This window comes from Thermobia domestica, chromosome 7 (assembly GCF_964235325.1).
Source record: "Thermobia domestica chromosome 7, izTheDome1.hap1.1, whole genome shotgun sequence".
Classification (NCBI taxonomy): Eukaryota; Metazoa; Arthropoda; class Insecta; order Zygentoma; family Lepismatidae; genus Thermobia; species Thermobia domestica.
The window spans coordinates 142,830,945-142,844,588 of NC_137460.1; the positions used below are offsets into that span (position 1 = coordinate 142,830,945).

Sequence of the window (13,644 nt, forward strand, 5' to 3'; positions counted from 1 at the left end):
AGTATCAATATAATTAAAATTTTCAAATCGATTGACGAGTATTTTCTGCGATTGTGCATGTCATTTCCTACGCCTCGTGACTGTCTATTGAGTACATGATGCTAAAGTTACTTTACTTATTATGTGTGTAATTCGTTAATTTCTGAAAACATGATGTTGAATCTTTAGTGTCTTTAAAAGTCGTATGTAGAATTTTTGCTTATGTGTAGTCGACGTTGAAAGGAGCTTTCTTCGGATAACTTGTTTCATCGTCAACGCTCGAGCAAACGTCCTATTTACGACTATCAAATATAATGCTTGCTCTAACTGGATCACCATCCTATGGAGTAAACATTATAAAATGGTGCCGGGATAAATGTGTCGAAGCAGGAACCTTTCTTTTTGTATAAATGTTGAGTTTTTGTGTCTTCGAACATAGGCCTAGGTATTCTTGATGTTCAAAACTTGCTGCGTAATTTTGCCGCCATCTCAGATCACCAAGTACATGAAATTCGTGTGATTGTATCCTTGTCCAGTGCATTCATCCTTGCATATTGAAGCCTAAATCCTGTCCAAATTAGAATATTATTTTTTTTTAATTATTTGCATTCTTAGATTTTTGCAGAAATTAGTCAATTATTTGTGTTAACGAGTTTGTTATATTTGCAACATCATGGCTGAGGGTGATCTTAGAACAGTTCTCTTATCTATGCAAAGGGAACTGAGTGCATCAATTAACGAAATTAAAGACAGCCAAAACGAATTGAGTGATAATCAGAAACGTGTGAGTGAAAGTGTTGAGGCGATAAATGTAAACCAACAGAAAATGAAAGATGATTTGTCAGGTGAAATTAATAATGTGAATGTTACCATGCAGAGTGAAATTAAAAATTTGAATGCGTGTATTAGTGCGGTGCGGCAAGAATTGATAGAACGAATTGAAGCAGTGGAATTAAAGTGTTTTAATACGAGTGAGGATATACGTAGAAGTGTACGTGAATTAGCAGATGCAGTGCACGATGTACGGAGCACAGTTGAAGAAAATACGCGCCAAGTAAACGACCAACGACGTCAATTAAGTGAATGTTGCAATAAAGTGGATGATTACGAGAAAAGGTTGCGTTTGGTCGAAAGTCTCGACAAGTACCGTGAAAGTAGAATTCAGAAGTGCGAGACCAAACAAAGTGAATACGGTATAGCAGTGCAAGAGTGTATTCAAGTGTGCCACGAGCAGAGTAAATTTAACCAGCAGTGTTTTGAAACATGTCTTCGCGCCAGTGAGTTAAGTGAACAAACCAAGCAAGATGTGGAGCGATTAACAGAGCGTGTGCAGCGTATAGAATTATCAAACGAGCACCATGATACTGGAAGTAATATGTCACAAAGAAACACAGGTTCCGTGCACAGTGTGAAGCGCGAGAGGAAATCGAGCAGTGAGTCTCAAACGGCGTCGGATACAGAGGTGGAAAGTGACGTAATAAGAAGAACCGTGTCAAGAATCAAAACCGAAAGAGAAAGTCCGCGTATTAAGCGTGCAAGAAATGGTGAAGTAAATGCAAGGCGTTGTTCATTGCGATTAGCAGACATTAAACAACTCTCTACATTTTCAGGTGATATGATGAAGGAAAGTGCAAGTGCATTTTTAGAAAATTTTGGTAGAGAAATGTCATTCGCCGGAGTGCCTCAAAGTGAATATTTGACGATCATGCCGTTGATTCTTAAGGACAGTGCACTTAAGTGGTACGATTTACATGGTAAGAAGTGTCAAACATTTCAAGAATTTGTGATAGAGTTTCAGAATGCATTTGAGAGTCCTTTAGTGAAAGCCACACGTCTGCGTAACTTGCGTTCTATTCCGTTTGACCCAAAACGTTATAGTAGTGTTGTTGATTTTGTGACAGAGCGTTTTAGCCAAATTCAACCTCTGGAAGAATACGAAAATCCAACCATTACGTTGTCACACATCATCACTCTCCTGCCCAAGCGGTACCAATTAGCTATGATGGGCTCTATGCCTGATAACATAAATCAGTTCCTTGCGAGTGTGCAGTCCATTGAAGGATTGTCAGGAATTACTAATATGTACGACAATCAGCGTCATAAGCAGAAACAGCAAGGTAGTGCCGGCGTTAGCGTGAATAATGTAAAAGTAGAACACGGTAGTGAAGTGAGCAGTGATAATAGTGCGCGTCCGAATTTCAAACAGGGATGGAAAAGGAAATTTCATAGACGTGGACGGCGAGGTAATTTTAACAGAAATAATAATAACTCGAACGGTGGTAATCAGTCGCAAGGCAATGGCCGACAAAACACGAGTGCAAGTGAAAATCGAAATGAAACGCAAGGTGCAAGGGCAAATGAAAACCAAAGTGGTGCGTCGACTTCTCAAGGTAGTCCGAATCAAAATAATAATTGGTTTCCAACATTTAATAGAGGTCCTAGTGTAAATAACGGTAACAATCAGCAACGGCAATATTCATACCAACAAAGTGGTTTTTACCCGCAGAGTTCTGTGCCTTTAAACTAGTAGTGCCCTCCCACTTGGTCGCTGCAAAGGGGAGGGATTTCAGTAGTGTAAACCGGATTACTTTTCCACATATGTGCAACGAGGAAGATTTACAAGCAGAAGATGATATAAGCAATGATAATGAAGAAGAAGTGATCAAATGCGAATTAGGTCATAATACAATGAGAGTAAGAATTTTGTTAAACGATCAACCCAAAATCTGTTTGTTAGATAGCGGATCAGAATTATGCCTATTACGGTATAATATTTTTCGAGAAGTAACAAAGTGTGTAGCAAACGTGCATTTGCAAAAAGGAGAGCATATCGTTTTGTGCGATTTTCTAGGAAGAAAGAAAAAGAACGTGAAAGGAAAGGTTATTTTACCGGTACGAATTGAAAATGTGGAAGTGCCAGTTGAATTTCTTGTATTACCAGAATTGCATGAAGATGTAATACTCGGTGCAAACCTTCTTGAGAAATTAAACAGTGTCATTGATTTTAAGCGAAGTAACTTGCGTATTGAATTTCAAGGAATTAGTGGTGAAGTGCCTTTAATACAGAGAAATAGTGAAAATGTCATTGTAGCTAATGTGAGTGAAAGTAAGTGCAAGGTAGCCACTATTGTTGTGTTGTCCGAGATAAGGGACCTTAATGATTTTTATGCGAGAACCGTGAATGTGTTCCGCAGTGGGTGCGCCGAGCCTTTAGAGAAAATTGAAGCTAGTGACTTAGTGGAGGACTTCCCACCGGATCTATATTTCACAGTAGAGGAAATAAGAGATGCAGTTACACGCGCTACGCTGTTTACTGAAAACGAGAAAGAAGAATTATTTCAGTTGTTAATGAAACATAGGAAAGTGTTCGCCCGTTTTCCTGGCCTGTGTAATAAATTTCAGTACCGATTAGAAGTGGATACAAATGAACCTATTGTTGCTCGTCCTTATGATATTCCGCACAAATATAAGGAAGGAGTGCGTGAAGAGATCCGAAAATTGTTAAAGTGGGGTGTAATTAGACCTAGTTCTTCATGTCATCTATTACCGTTGCACGTCGTATTGAAAAAGAGTGGAGCGTTAAGAATAGTAACGGATTGTAGAGCATTGAATGTACACATTAAGAATCCAGCTCTGCGTGTAGAAAAGTTGTCCGACCTCTTTGCTAAATTTAGCGGAAAACGTGTGCTAGGTACTCTTGATTTTACTAGTTCGTATCAACAATGTGGAATTACAGAAGATTCTATGCCATACTTAGCCTTCTTGTTTGAAGGAACGTTATATGAGTACACACGCATGGTGTTTGGTGTGAAAAATGGATCGTCTGTACTGCAATTGTGCTTGAATAAAGTGTTCCCTTTACCGCTACAAGAGAAATTAATCAGGTATATGGACGATGTAGCTCTTGGTTGTACAAGCGTACCAGAATTCTTACAGCAGTTAGATGAAGTGCTTAGTTTGTTAAGTGATGCGAACATGACGTTAAATTTATCGAAGTGCATTTTTGGTGTAAGTGAAATTAACTATTTAGGCTATTACGTATCTTCAGAAGGCATACGAAAGGATCCGAAATCAGCTGAAGCAATCGAGAAGTTACCAGTGCCCAAGAATTTAAAAATGTTACGCTCATTTCTTGGTGCTGTGCAGTGGCATTCGCGAACAATCAAAGGTCATGCCGTTATTGCTAAACCCCTTTATGAACTTTTAGGGAAGGAAAAGAAATGGAAGTGGGAAGAAGAACACCAAAAGGCATTTGAATCATTAAAGGCTGAATTAGTGAAAGATGTGAAGTTACACCATCCACAGTTCGATAAGCCGTTTTATCTCGAAAGTGATGCGAGCAAACTCGGGTTGGCTTGTGTGTGTTATCAAATTATAGATGGAGAGAAGTGTGTATTAGAATATGCAAGCCGTACTCTTAATAAACACGAACAGAACTATGCTATAATAGAGCTTGAGTGTCTCGCATTTGTGTGGTGTATTCGTAAGTGGCATGTTTGGCTTAAAGGAGCGAAAATATACATACGAACAGATCATAAAAGCTTAGTGCAGTTAAAACGTATGCGTAATTGGAATGCAAGACTGATGAGGTGGTCTCTTGAACTTCAATCTTACGATTATGAAATAGAATTCATCAAAGGCAAGACTAACACACTAAGTGATTGTTTATCTCGTATGTTACCAACACAGGAAGATCTAATGGTGAATGTGAACCCTATACAGGCTGTTCAATCAGAAGTGTTCGATTTGGATCCGTCTACAATTGCGAAATTACAATGGGAATGTGACGAGTACCGTCCTACTATTAGTTACTTACAAGGTAATATAAGTGAAAGTGAAAGCAGTGCAAATAAGAATTCTTTTCGTAGTAGTGCTCGAAATTGGAAACAAAATTACACTTTGGAAAATGGTATTTTGATGGTGAGAGATTTTCACTTCCCAGACAGATTAAAATTGTGTGTACCTCCATGTTTAGTGAAAAATATTTTAATTGGCTACCATGATCATTACGATCACTTTGGATTTATGAAAGTGTTTAATATCATTTCCCGTATGTTTTATTGGAAAACCATGCGTAGTGACATTAAATCGTACATTCTTGATTGTGAAGTCTGCATGAGAACGAAGGTAGACCATCACCCAGTGAAGTGTTTAATGCAATCTGTGCCAGCGAAAAACATACGTTATTTGGTCTCAGCAGATTTAGTTGGTCCTCTACCTCGAGGTAAACATGGCGAAACTTACCTGTTAACAGTGTGTGATGTATACTCACGTTATTTAGTAGCATATCCACTTCGTCGTGCAACAAGTGCAAGTGTAGCAAAATGTCTTACTGAGTCATACATGCTTCATCTTGGTATTTTTATGAACATCTTAGTAGATAATGGACCACAGTTTATTGGCAAGGAATTCGTACAAGCTATGGAAGCATATAACATCAAAATACATTATACTACGCCTTATCACGCACAAGGAAATGTCATCGAAAGATTCCATGCTGATTTAGAAAGAATTTTGCGTGTGTTGTGCCGCGATTCTCATTCCTCATGGCCAGAATATATTGTGCAAGCTTGTTTGTTGTTGAACTATACTATTAGTGCCAGTTTGGGAATAGCGCCTGCAGAATTACATCTTAACATCAAGCCAGAAGAATTTACATTGTCACATTTTGGAATTGTGAAAAACAACGAAACAGTCGATGAGCAAGAAGGTATAGATTGGAATGGAAAATTAATAATGGCTGACTTACGGCGAAAGAAAATCATTAAACAACGGAACGAAAAGTTGAACGTTCATCAGAGAGCTCGAAGAACTTTGTGTGAAGGTGACTTAGTTTTCTTACGTCAATATAATATTAGTAGCTTGGTAGACAAACGTATAGCCAAACTGTGTGAAGTGTACCGTGGACCTTACTTACTGTGGAAACAAGTTGGTGAAAATGTGTTTGAAGTATTGGATCCGCAAAGTGGTAAATATATCGGATTTCAGAATGTTTCTAGAATGAAGCTGTGGAGACCAACACCAGCTACTAGGAAAAAATGGCTAGAAATTCTGAAGAAGCATGTGGATGAAGAGCAGTTCAGTGACATTTTAGAGAGAGCCGAAAAAGAAGCCAACGGAGATTACATGAACGAAGAAGAAGAGGAAAGTAAAGAAGATCAATTGTGTAGTATTAACAATGAAGATCGAGAAGTGAGAGTACATTCTAGTTTCGTCGACGAAAATGTCTTGTGGTATGTACGACATGGTTATTTAGATGGGCGAAAGTTGTTGAGTTTATTAGAGAAATATTACCATTAGCACTTCGAAGAAGTCAATTTGAATTTAGAGATATGTTAGGAGATATTAGAGTAATATACACATTTATTAGAGTATTTCTTTTGTTGTTATTGGAACAACATTAAAGTTTTACCTTAAGACCTACGACCACATTTCGCCATGAATTTCATGTGCATCGTTTTCTTTTTGTCTTCTATAAAACTCTATGGGGTTTCCTTAGTATAACTTGTTTTTGTAACCACATCTCTGTGTGTCTTCGTGGTCGTACTTACAGTGGGTAGGTTTATATGGTTTTTGTGGGTTGGCTCTTCTTCATTTAGTCGTCAGACCATCCCTAAGATGGATACAGGTTGGCATCTGTAGACATCTGACATTGCCTCAATATAATTCTCCATCATTCGAGCTTATATTGGTTTATTTCTTTCTTTATTATAGTATTCATGTAATAGTCATCATTAAGGTTATATCTATAGGCTTATTATATTATCTATGTATATATATATTTTTTATTCAGCATCATGTCCTATATAGGTATATTTCAGTATTAATTTATCATGTACCATGTACTTATTTGATGAAGTTGCACGAAGGCGTTGAGGATTGAGGCGTGCTTGTCGTAGTTTGTACTCGTGAAGTGATTTGAAAAAAAAAAAGAATGAAAGAAGAAATACTTACATTTCTTTTGTTAACCCATCCCAAGTCAACTTCCTTTTAACCATAATTATGTTATTTTAACCTTATTATAGTAATTACATGTAACACGTAAAAACATACACTTGATATCCATACACGAAGAATACAACACAAGGAAGAACACACGTAGGTCCAAACAATAAGAACACACATTCTATTCACTCCCACTTAATACGAATGCAGCAGTAGCAAATGCAGCACATTTTAAGTTAAAAAAAAAAAAAAAAAAAAAAGGGGGGGGGAGAAAGGAAGATGCAAATTATACGTTAATAAGTTTATACGCAATGAGTTACATTATTCCATGCATCTTCATATTGGCGCCGAATTTCGAAATAGTCCAGCCCTATTAAAGGACTATAGCATGCAGAGACCTTCTAGAACTTCCACCGATGGACCTAGCCCTATCCAATGGGAAGAGGATAGGAGCAGAAGATTTAATCGTCGAGTGTTCATTCAATGGAAGAGAATGAACGAAGAGGATGGCCTATGGACTGGACATTGTTCTGGAGCACGGTGTAGATTGTGAATAGTGGACAATTTGGACAGTGTAACGTATGCAGATAGTAAAAGTATAAACAGTGTGTTATAAATGAACAGTGGAGTGTTGTTATTCGAACTGGAAAATATATTTATATTTATTTTAATATTCATTTTTCTTTTTATGTTCAATTAATTGCAAAGGTGAAAGTGTTTCTAAAAGTTGAAATTAATTCATTGCTTGAAGTGTTTTCTCATTTTATTCACATTATTTGCAATATTTTAGTGTATGTGTTAAATATCCAATTTCTTTAAGTATTGAGTGAATTTACATTTGAACTAATAGGATTATAATAAATATATTTCTATACATTTATCGATATATTACATATTTATGGACTGAATAGACATTTTATTTTAATGAGTGCAGTGTTAACTAAGCCTTAATGTGAACTATAACCCAAGTGAAGAGTGCTTCAAAAACTTTATACAGTGTGTCCTCGTCATACGCAGACACAAACGATAAGTGTTGCCAGGGTTCTTAGGATAAACGTATCTCACCAGAACTTTACCTATCAGCTGTTCGGGTGCCATTTGTCATAAACTCATTTATTCATCATTTTGGCAATGTGCATTTCAAGCAGTTTAATTCTCTTTTTAATTTAAAAGGACTAGCACATCCTAGCAGACGATGTTACTATGTGTGTGTGTTCTCTCTCATCGGACGCATGTGGGCGGAGTGACCTTGATCAACACTTCTTCAGCCAATCACAGCTCTGTCCGCTCTTACATCACTTAACGCGTGAAACCCACGCGAACTGCGAGAGCTGAAGAGATTTAGCGGGAGACAAACTACTAGGCGCCCAAGAGAAGATTAGGTAACAGCTTCTTCTACCCTGCTGCAACAAGACACTGCGTAATTATGTTCTACACTTAACAGAATCGAATTATTTCTCTCAACAAAGGACACATCCAGTATTATTATTATTTTAATCGTTATTTCCTTGTTTGAAGCAATGTAAGTATCAATATAATTAAAATTTTCAAATCGATTGACGAGTATTTTCTGCGATTGTGCATGTCATTTCCTACGCCTCGTGACTGTCTATTGAGTACATGATGCTAAAGTTACTTTACTTATTATGTGTGTAATTCGTTAATTTCTGAAAACATGATGTTGAATCTTTAGTGTCTTTAAAAGTCGTATGTAGAATTTTTGCTTATGTGTAGTCGACGTTGAAAGGAGCTTTCTTCGGATAACTTGTTTCATCGTCAACGCTCGAGCAAACGTCCTATTTACGACTATCAAATATAATGCTTGCTCTAACTGGATCACCATCCTATGGAGTAAACATTATAACATACGTATGTGTGAGTCCTTCCTCACCTGTCTACACAATCCCCATTGAGATTCAGACATGTCTCACCTTTGCACCAGTTTGTCCAACTGTTTCGAAACGTTCACTTTACAATGCAGACTTCAACACCGGAAAAAAGATGGAAGTAACTCAGCGCTAAATTGAAGCTGTATGGAGAGCTGTATGTAGCAGTTCCCACCATAGTTCTCCAAATTTATGTCTTGTTTACGTGCTGATTCGGGATGGACGTTATCGTCAAGAAGAAGAGACCAGGTCCTTATGTCGAATTGGGTTTCCCTGAAGAAGAGTTCAGGTTCGACGTAGGCGACCTGCTCTCCTGTCAACTGGTGCCCTGATTTTTGCAAAGGGTTTGGACAAATTGGTGCACCGGTGAGATAAATGCCTGAATCTCAATGGGAATTATGTGGAGAAGTGAGGAAGGACTCACCTACATGTGTATGCATAGTTTACAAATGTATTTTAATATATATATATTTACAGCTTAGGGAAACTTCTTATATATTGAACGACCCACGTAAAAGGTGCTGATCTTGCTCTTTTGCATCCTGTTACGGATTTGTTAAAAAACAAATCACAATAAACGTTGAATTTCGATGATTGCTGTCGGTGTTGTCACAACACAGCTACCGGAAAAGGGATTTAGAGGGGATATGAAGTATGAGAATTAATTCCACAAGTAGTAACTATATCCAACGATATATCTGCAATAATTAACACTAATTTCTTGATCTTTCTAGTATGTGTTTTCGCAAGTTACAAATCCTAAATCATTGTATTTTTTTCTTTTAAGGCTGGTAATGACGAAGGTTTAGTGTCAATAATGCATACAACCATTTCTTTCTGGTGTTTAATACAAAGTTCATTTCAGTTGTTCTTTCATTGTCACTAGGAGTTATCATTGACACTTCGAAAAACAGGTTACATCAAGTTCAAACATCGCTCAAAATGGACAGTACTGAAACAAATATTAAATACAGTGACTGAAAGAGAACTTTTACAAATTCTTATTTACTAGTTCGCTTTTTATTAATAATATATTTCTCTAATAAGCCAGACAGATTATTTTCTTGTATCTTCTCTTTCTTTTATTTTCTTGACTGATTAACATGCCTAAATTTTAAAATAAACTTAAGCTTCCAAATTTACTTCCTTTTGTATTTTTTTTTTTTTTAACTTTTATGTTAAAATTACACATTTTATTTAGTAATATTAGTTCATCCGATTTTATTTGCTTCTTATTTTCAATCGATCTTTCTCTCTTTATATTAATATTGCGATATAATCACCGTATGCACAGATTTGTATGTCTCCATAAAGTACTGGTAGCTCCAGTGTTATTTGAAGTGGTGTAGCCGGTTGACTCCATTATGATACTGAAATTTCCGCTTATTGCAGTCCTTCCTTTAGAAATGCCCTTTGGTAGTCAACAATCATAATCATCCACTGTCAGTTACTTACTGAAATAAATTGACTCATTAATACAAAAGTGCCAAACAGTTTGATAAGATTACTTGTCTTCCTCAGTGGCCTAAAAGTTCCTACTGCAAACTTCTCAGTGACTTAGAAATTAGTATTTCCTGACTGAATAATATCACAATAGTTTTTAAGCCGCTGAGAATTTTACTCTGCTTAGTCTCTTTTCTTATGAATGCGACACTATTCTCACTTTCCATGCTCTGTCATTTTCACTTTATCGTATGTTGGTAATTATATTATTACATTTATCGATTACTGTTTCTGTTACACAAAAATAAATATAATAATCTTTTCCTTACCTAGACCAAGACGAATAGCTAGACGAGATCTGAGAACAGGACCAAGCTGTTTAGGATCTCCTGCCATCACTATCTGTCCTTTGAAAGTCTTCCCTGACGAGACGTGAGTAATATTACCGATAATGGGAATTAGCGCTTCTGGCTCCACAGCATGTCCACTTTCGTCGATGAACACGTGAGTGAAGTGGCCTTTAGGAAAATCTGCACTCACCAATCTGAAAATATAGGGGAAAAGTTAGACAAATGACGCTTATTAAATGTGAATATTAACTCATAGCTTTTCAGATAGAAAGTTTTTTTTTTTTTTTTTTTTTTTTTCTCGCATTCGATTTATATAACACAAATTAAAATAACATGAAAAGACACAGAAGTTCGACTTTTCATGTAAATTCAAATAATATATTGATAATCTTTGATACAAATAACGGGAAAGGAAAAATGTTTAGGCCTTGAGGGAAAAGCAGTGACACTATTCCTTCCTTTAGAGTCTAAGCTTCCTTTAGACACTGATCTTAGCTCGTCTAAGCATGAGTCTCTAATAAAATACTCAACAATCATTATCTGTAAATGATAACTGTTGTCTCGTGTATCTGAATGACCAATGCGATTTGGTCCTATGATCGATTTTCAGTGCTGGCCTAACACTGTGAGGCAATTAGAAAGCTACTTCAATTAAGAAGCAAGGAAATCTGGTGCAGAAAATCAGGAATAACAGCGTTGGAAGTGTGTTATCTAGTCGGACATAGCACTTTAGACGGTATAAATGTTCATTTAACAGTAACAGCGATAATTTTGAATATATGTTTTCAAGAGCAGAAGCACAGAAACTGTTTCATGCACCGCATGTATTAACTCATCGTATCTCTAGCATAAGGCAATAAAATTTTTATTTGATCACGAAAGAACATGAGAAAAATATATTACTCCTATAAATGAAAGAAATCCTGACTGATTGATCAACGCCCATCTAGCAACTTGAAATTTCTTCATCTAGCAACTTGAAATTTCGACAGTTCATAAGATTTATGGCGAAAGGTACACTCATCTCCAAAATGATTGTCGCATATCTATAACTGTCTTCTTGTAAGAATATAATTTGATAATGATTTTGTAGGGTACTTTTAATCCTGATACTATGTGTATAATCGGAAAATGTATATTTGTGGTAAATTTCATAGAAAAAGCATTATAAATATGGAAATTAGAATGAGTAAAACAAAATGTTGCTAAATGGACAAGAAAGTTTTATTTTCGTTTTATTGTTCTTATTTACTGCTCTTTTGACATGAAATTTGCCACACATATGTCTTTACCGATTCTACACATACTAACATTATAAGAAATACAGGTCGAATTCGTTATCAAATTATATTCCTACAACAACATATTTATAGACATGCGACAATAACTTTGGACATAAGTGTACATAATGGAAAGATTTTTTGGAAATTTGAAGTAGAAGGGGGAGAGGAGGGGACAAGGATAGCAATTACAGAATCTCTCATGTTTAAGAGACATGAAATTTGGTATTTTGACTTCCCATCTAAATTAATTGGACGCATGTTTCAACATTTTATTGATATTTGACTGGGAAGAGAAGAAAATGGGGTGGGAAAACGGAATCAGGATTAAAGGTTAGGGATTACAATTATTATAAGATATCCATATCTCGAAAACTCTTGAGTTTAGAAAAATGAAATTAATAATTAAGCACGTGACTCCTTGTTTTTTTTTTTATGTAAAAGAGAAGAAAACGGGGTTGCGTTGCAATTGTAATAATAGTCCACATCAATAGTTATTAAGACGTCCACAACTCGGAATCCCTTACCTCATTTAAAATAATTAAGCATGTGTTTAAGAGTTTTTAAGTTTTTGTAACATTTGACTCAGAAGGGAAGAAAAGGAGATGGGAACATAAGCGAAGATTACAGTTATTGTAACAAGATGTCCATATTACGGAATCTCTTAAGGTTAGAGACATGAAATTTGGTATTTTATCTTTTCATTTAAAGTAACTGCACATGCCTATAAACGTTTTTTAATATTTGATCAAGAAAAAGAAAGGAAAAAGGGAGGGAGGATAAAAGAGGTGATATGGTTCATTAACATAGATGAAATACCAATATACGCTGTTAACATCTCTTGATTTATTTTTGATTGAAAATTCAAATAACAACGGAGTGGTTCAAAATTTATGCCCAGAATACAATGTCTTAGGAACCCCCAAAGTTAGAAAAGATGAAACATAGTATATAAACTACTATGTTAAAAATAAATGGATATGTGCTTCAGTGTTTTTCAAAATTCTGCTTTAAGGTGAGATTGTTTGTCACCAGGATGAGAAAACAACTGAACTGTTTCCAATGAATTATTGAAGATAATTATCACTTTGCTCGAACAGGGTTTATAACTATATTTCATAAACCTATTCTTCCCGTGCAAAGAACGGCCATTTCAGCTAGTGTTACTATATGATGTGTTACTAGTGTATTTCTAGGAATATTTAAGGCATTATTACTTGTTCCTTATTTAAATTTATTTATCTTTTCTAAAGAGAACAAAAACAACTAACCTTCCAGCTGTCACTAAGGTACAAATCACAACACGTTTCTTCATTATTTCCTCTGCCGACGGAAAGCAAATTTCATTGCTGGTGATATTACTACAGCGTCTCAGTTCAGGTTTAATCATATCCCTGCAAAAAGATTATGACAATTTACTAATCTTGAGTCAGAAATGGGTGGTAGTGAAATTTTTGCATCACGTTACACTTTCTTATCATTACATTTTATTTCTGGCTATTACAATTGTATCCTTTGAGAATGTAAAATTAAATTTTAAAGAGAAAATGTGCAAATGAACTTAAGATTGAACCTAAACCCCCATCTTACAGTGACAGTGTGCTAACAACAATGCCATCTAGTTCTAGCCTATTATGTCCTCGTTTCTTGTTCAGATAGCCAAACTACATTAATTACAATTTGTAACTGAAGAATATGGAGGAAGAAGAACGTATACCACATCTATAATTTTGTGAGAAAAAAGCAGTTACAGTTTTCACA

At 35.8% G+C, this 13,644-nt stretch overlaps 2 protein-coding genes across 3 annotated transcripts in view; one reads left to right on the forward strand and one right to left on the reverse strand.

Annotated features, from left to right (window-relative positions):
* LOC145690430 (S-phase kinase-associated protein 2-like) overlaps positions 1 to 13,644 on the forward strand; it is a 211,071-nt gene that overhangs the window by 193,392 nt on the left and 4,035 nt on the right. The window lies entirely within an intron of this gene.
* LOC145690429 (putative helicase mov-10-B.1) overlaps positions 1 to 13,644 on the reverse strand; it is a 128,928-nt gene that overhangs the window by 33,230 nt on the left and 82,054 nt on the right. The window contains exons 13-14 of the mRNA XM_081765293.1: positions 13,155 to 13,277; positions 10,583 to 10,797 (exon numbers count right to left, since the gene is read on the reverse strand). Coding sequence (XP_081621419.1) covers positions 10,583 to 10,797; positions 13,155 to 13,277 — 338 coding nt within the window. The remainder of the gene's footprint in view (positions 1 to 10,582; positions 10,798 to 13,154; positions 13,278 to 13,644) is intronic.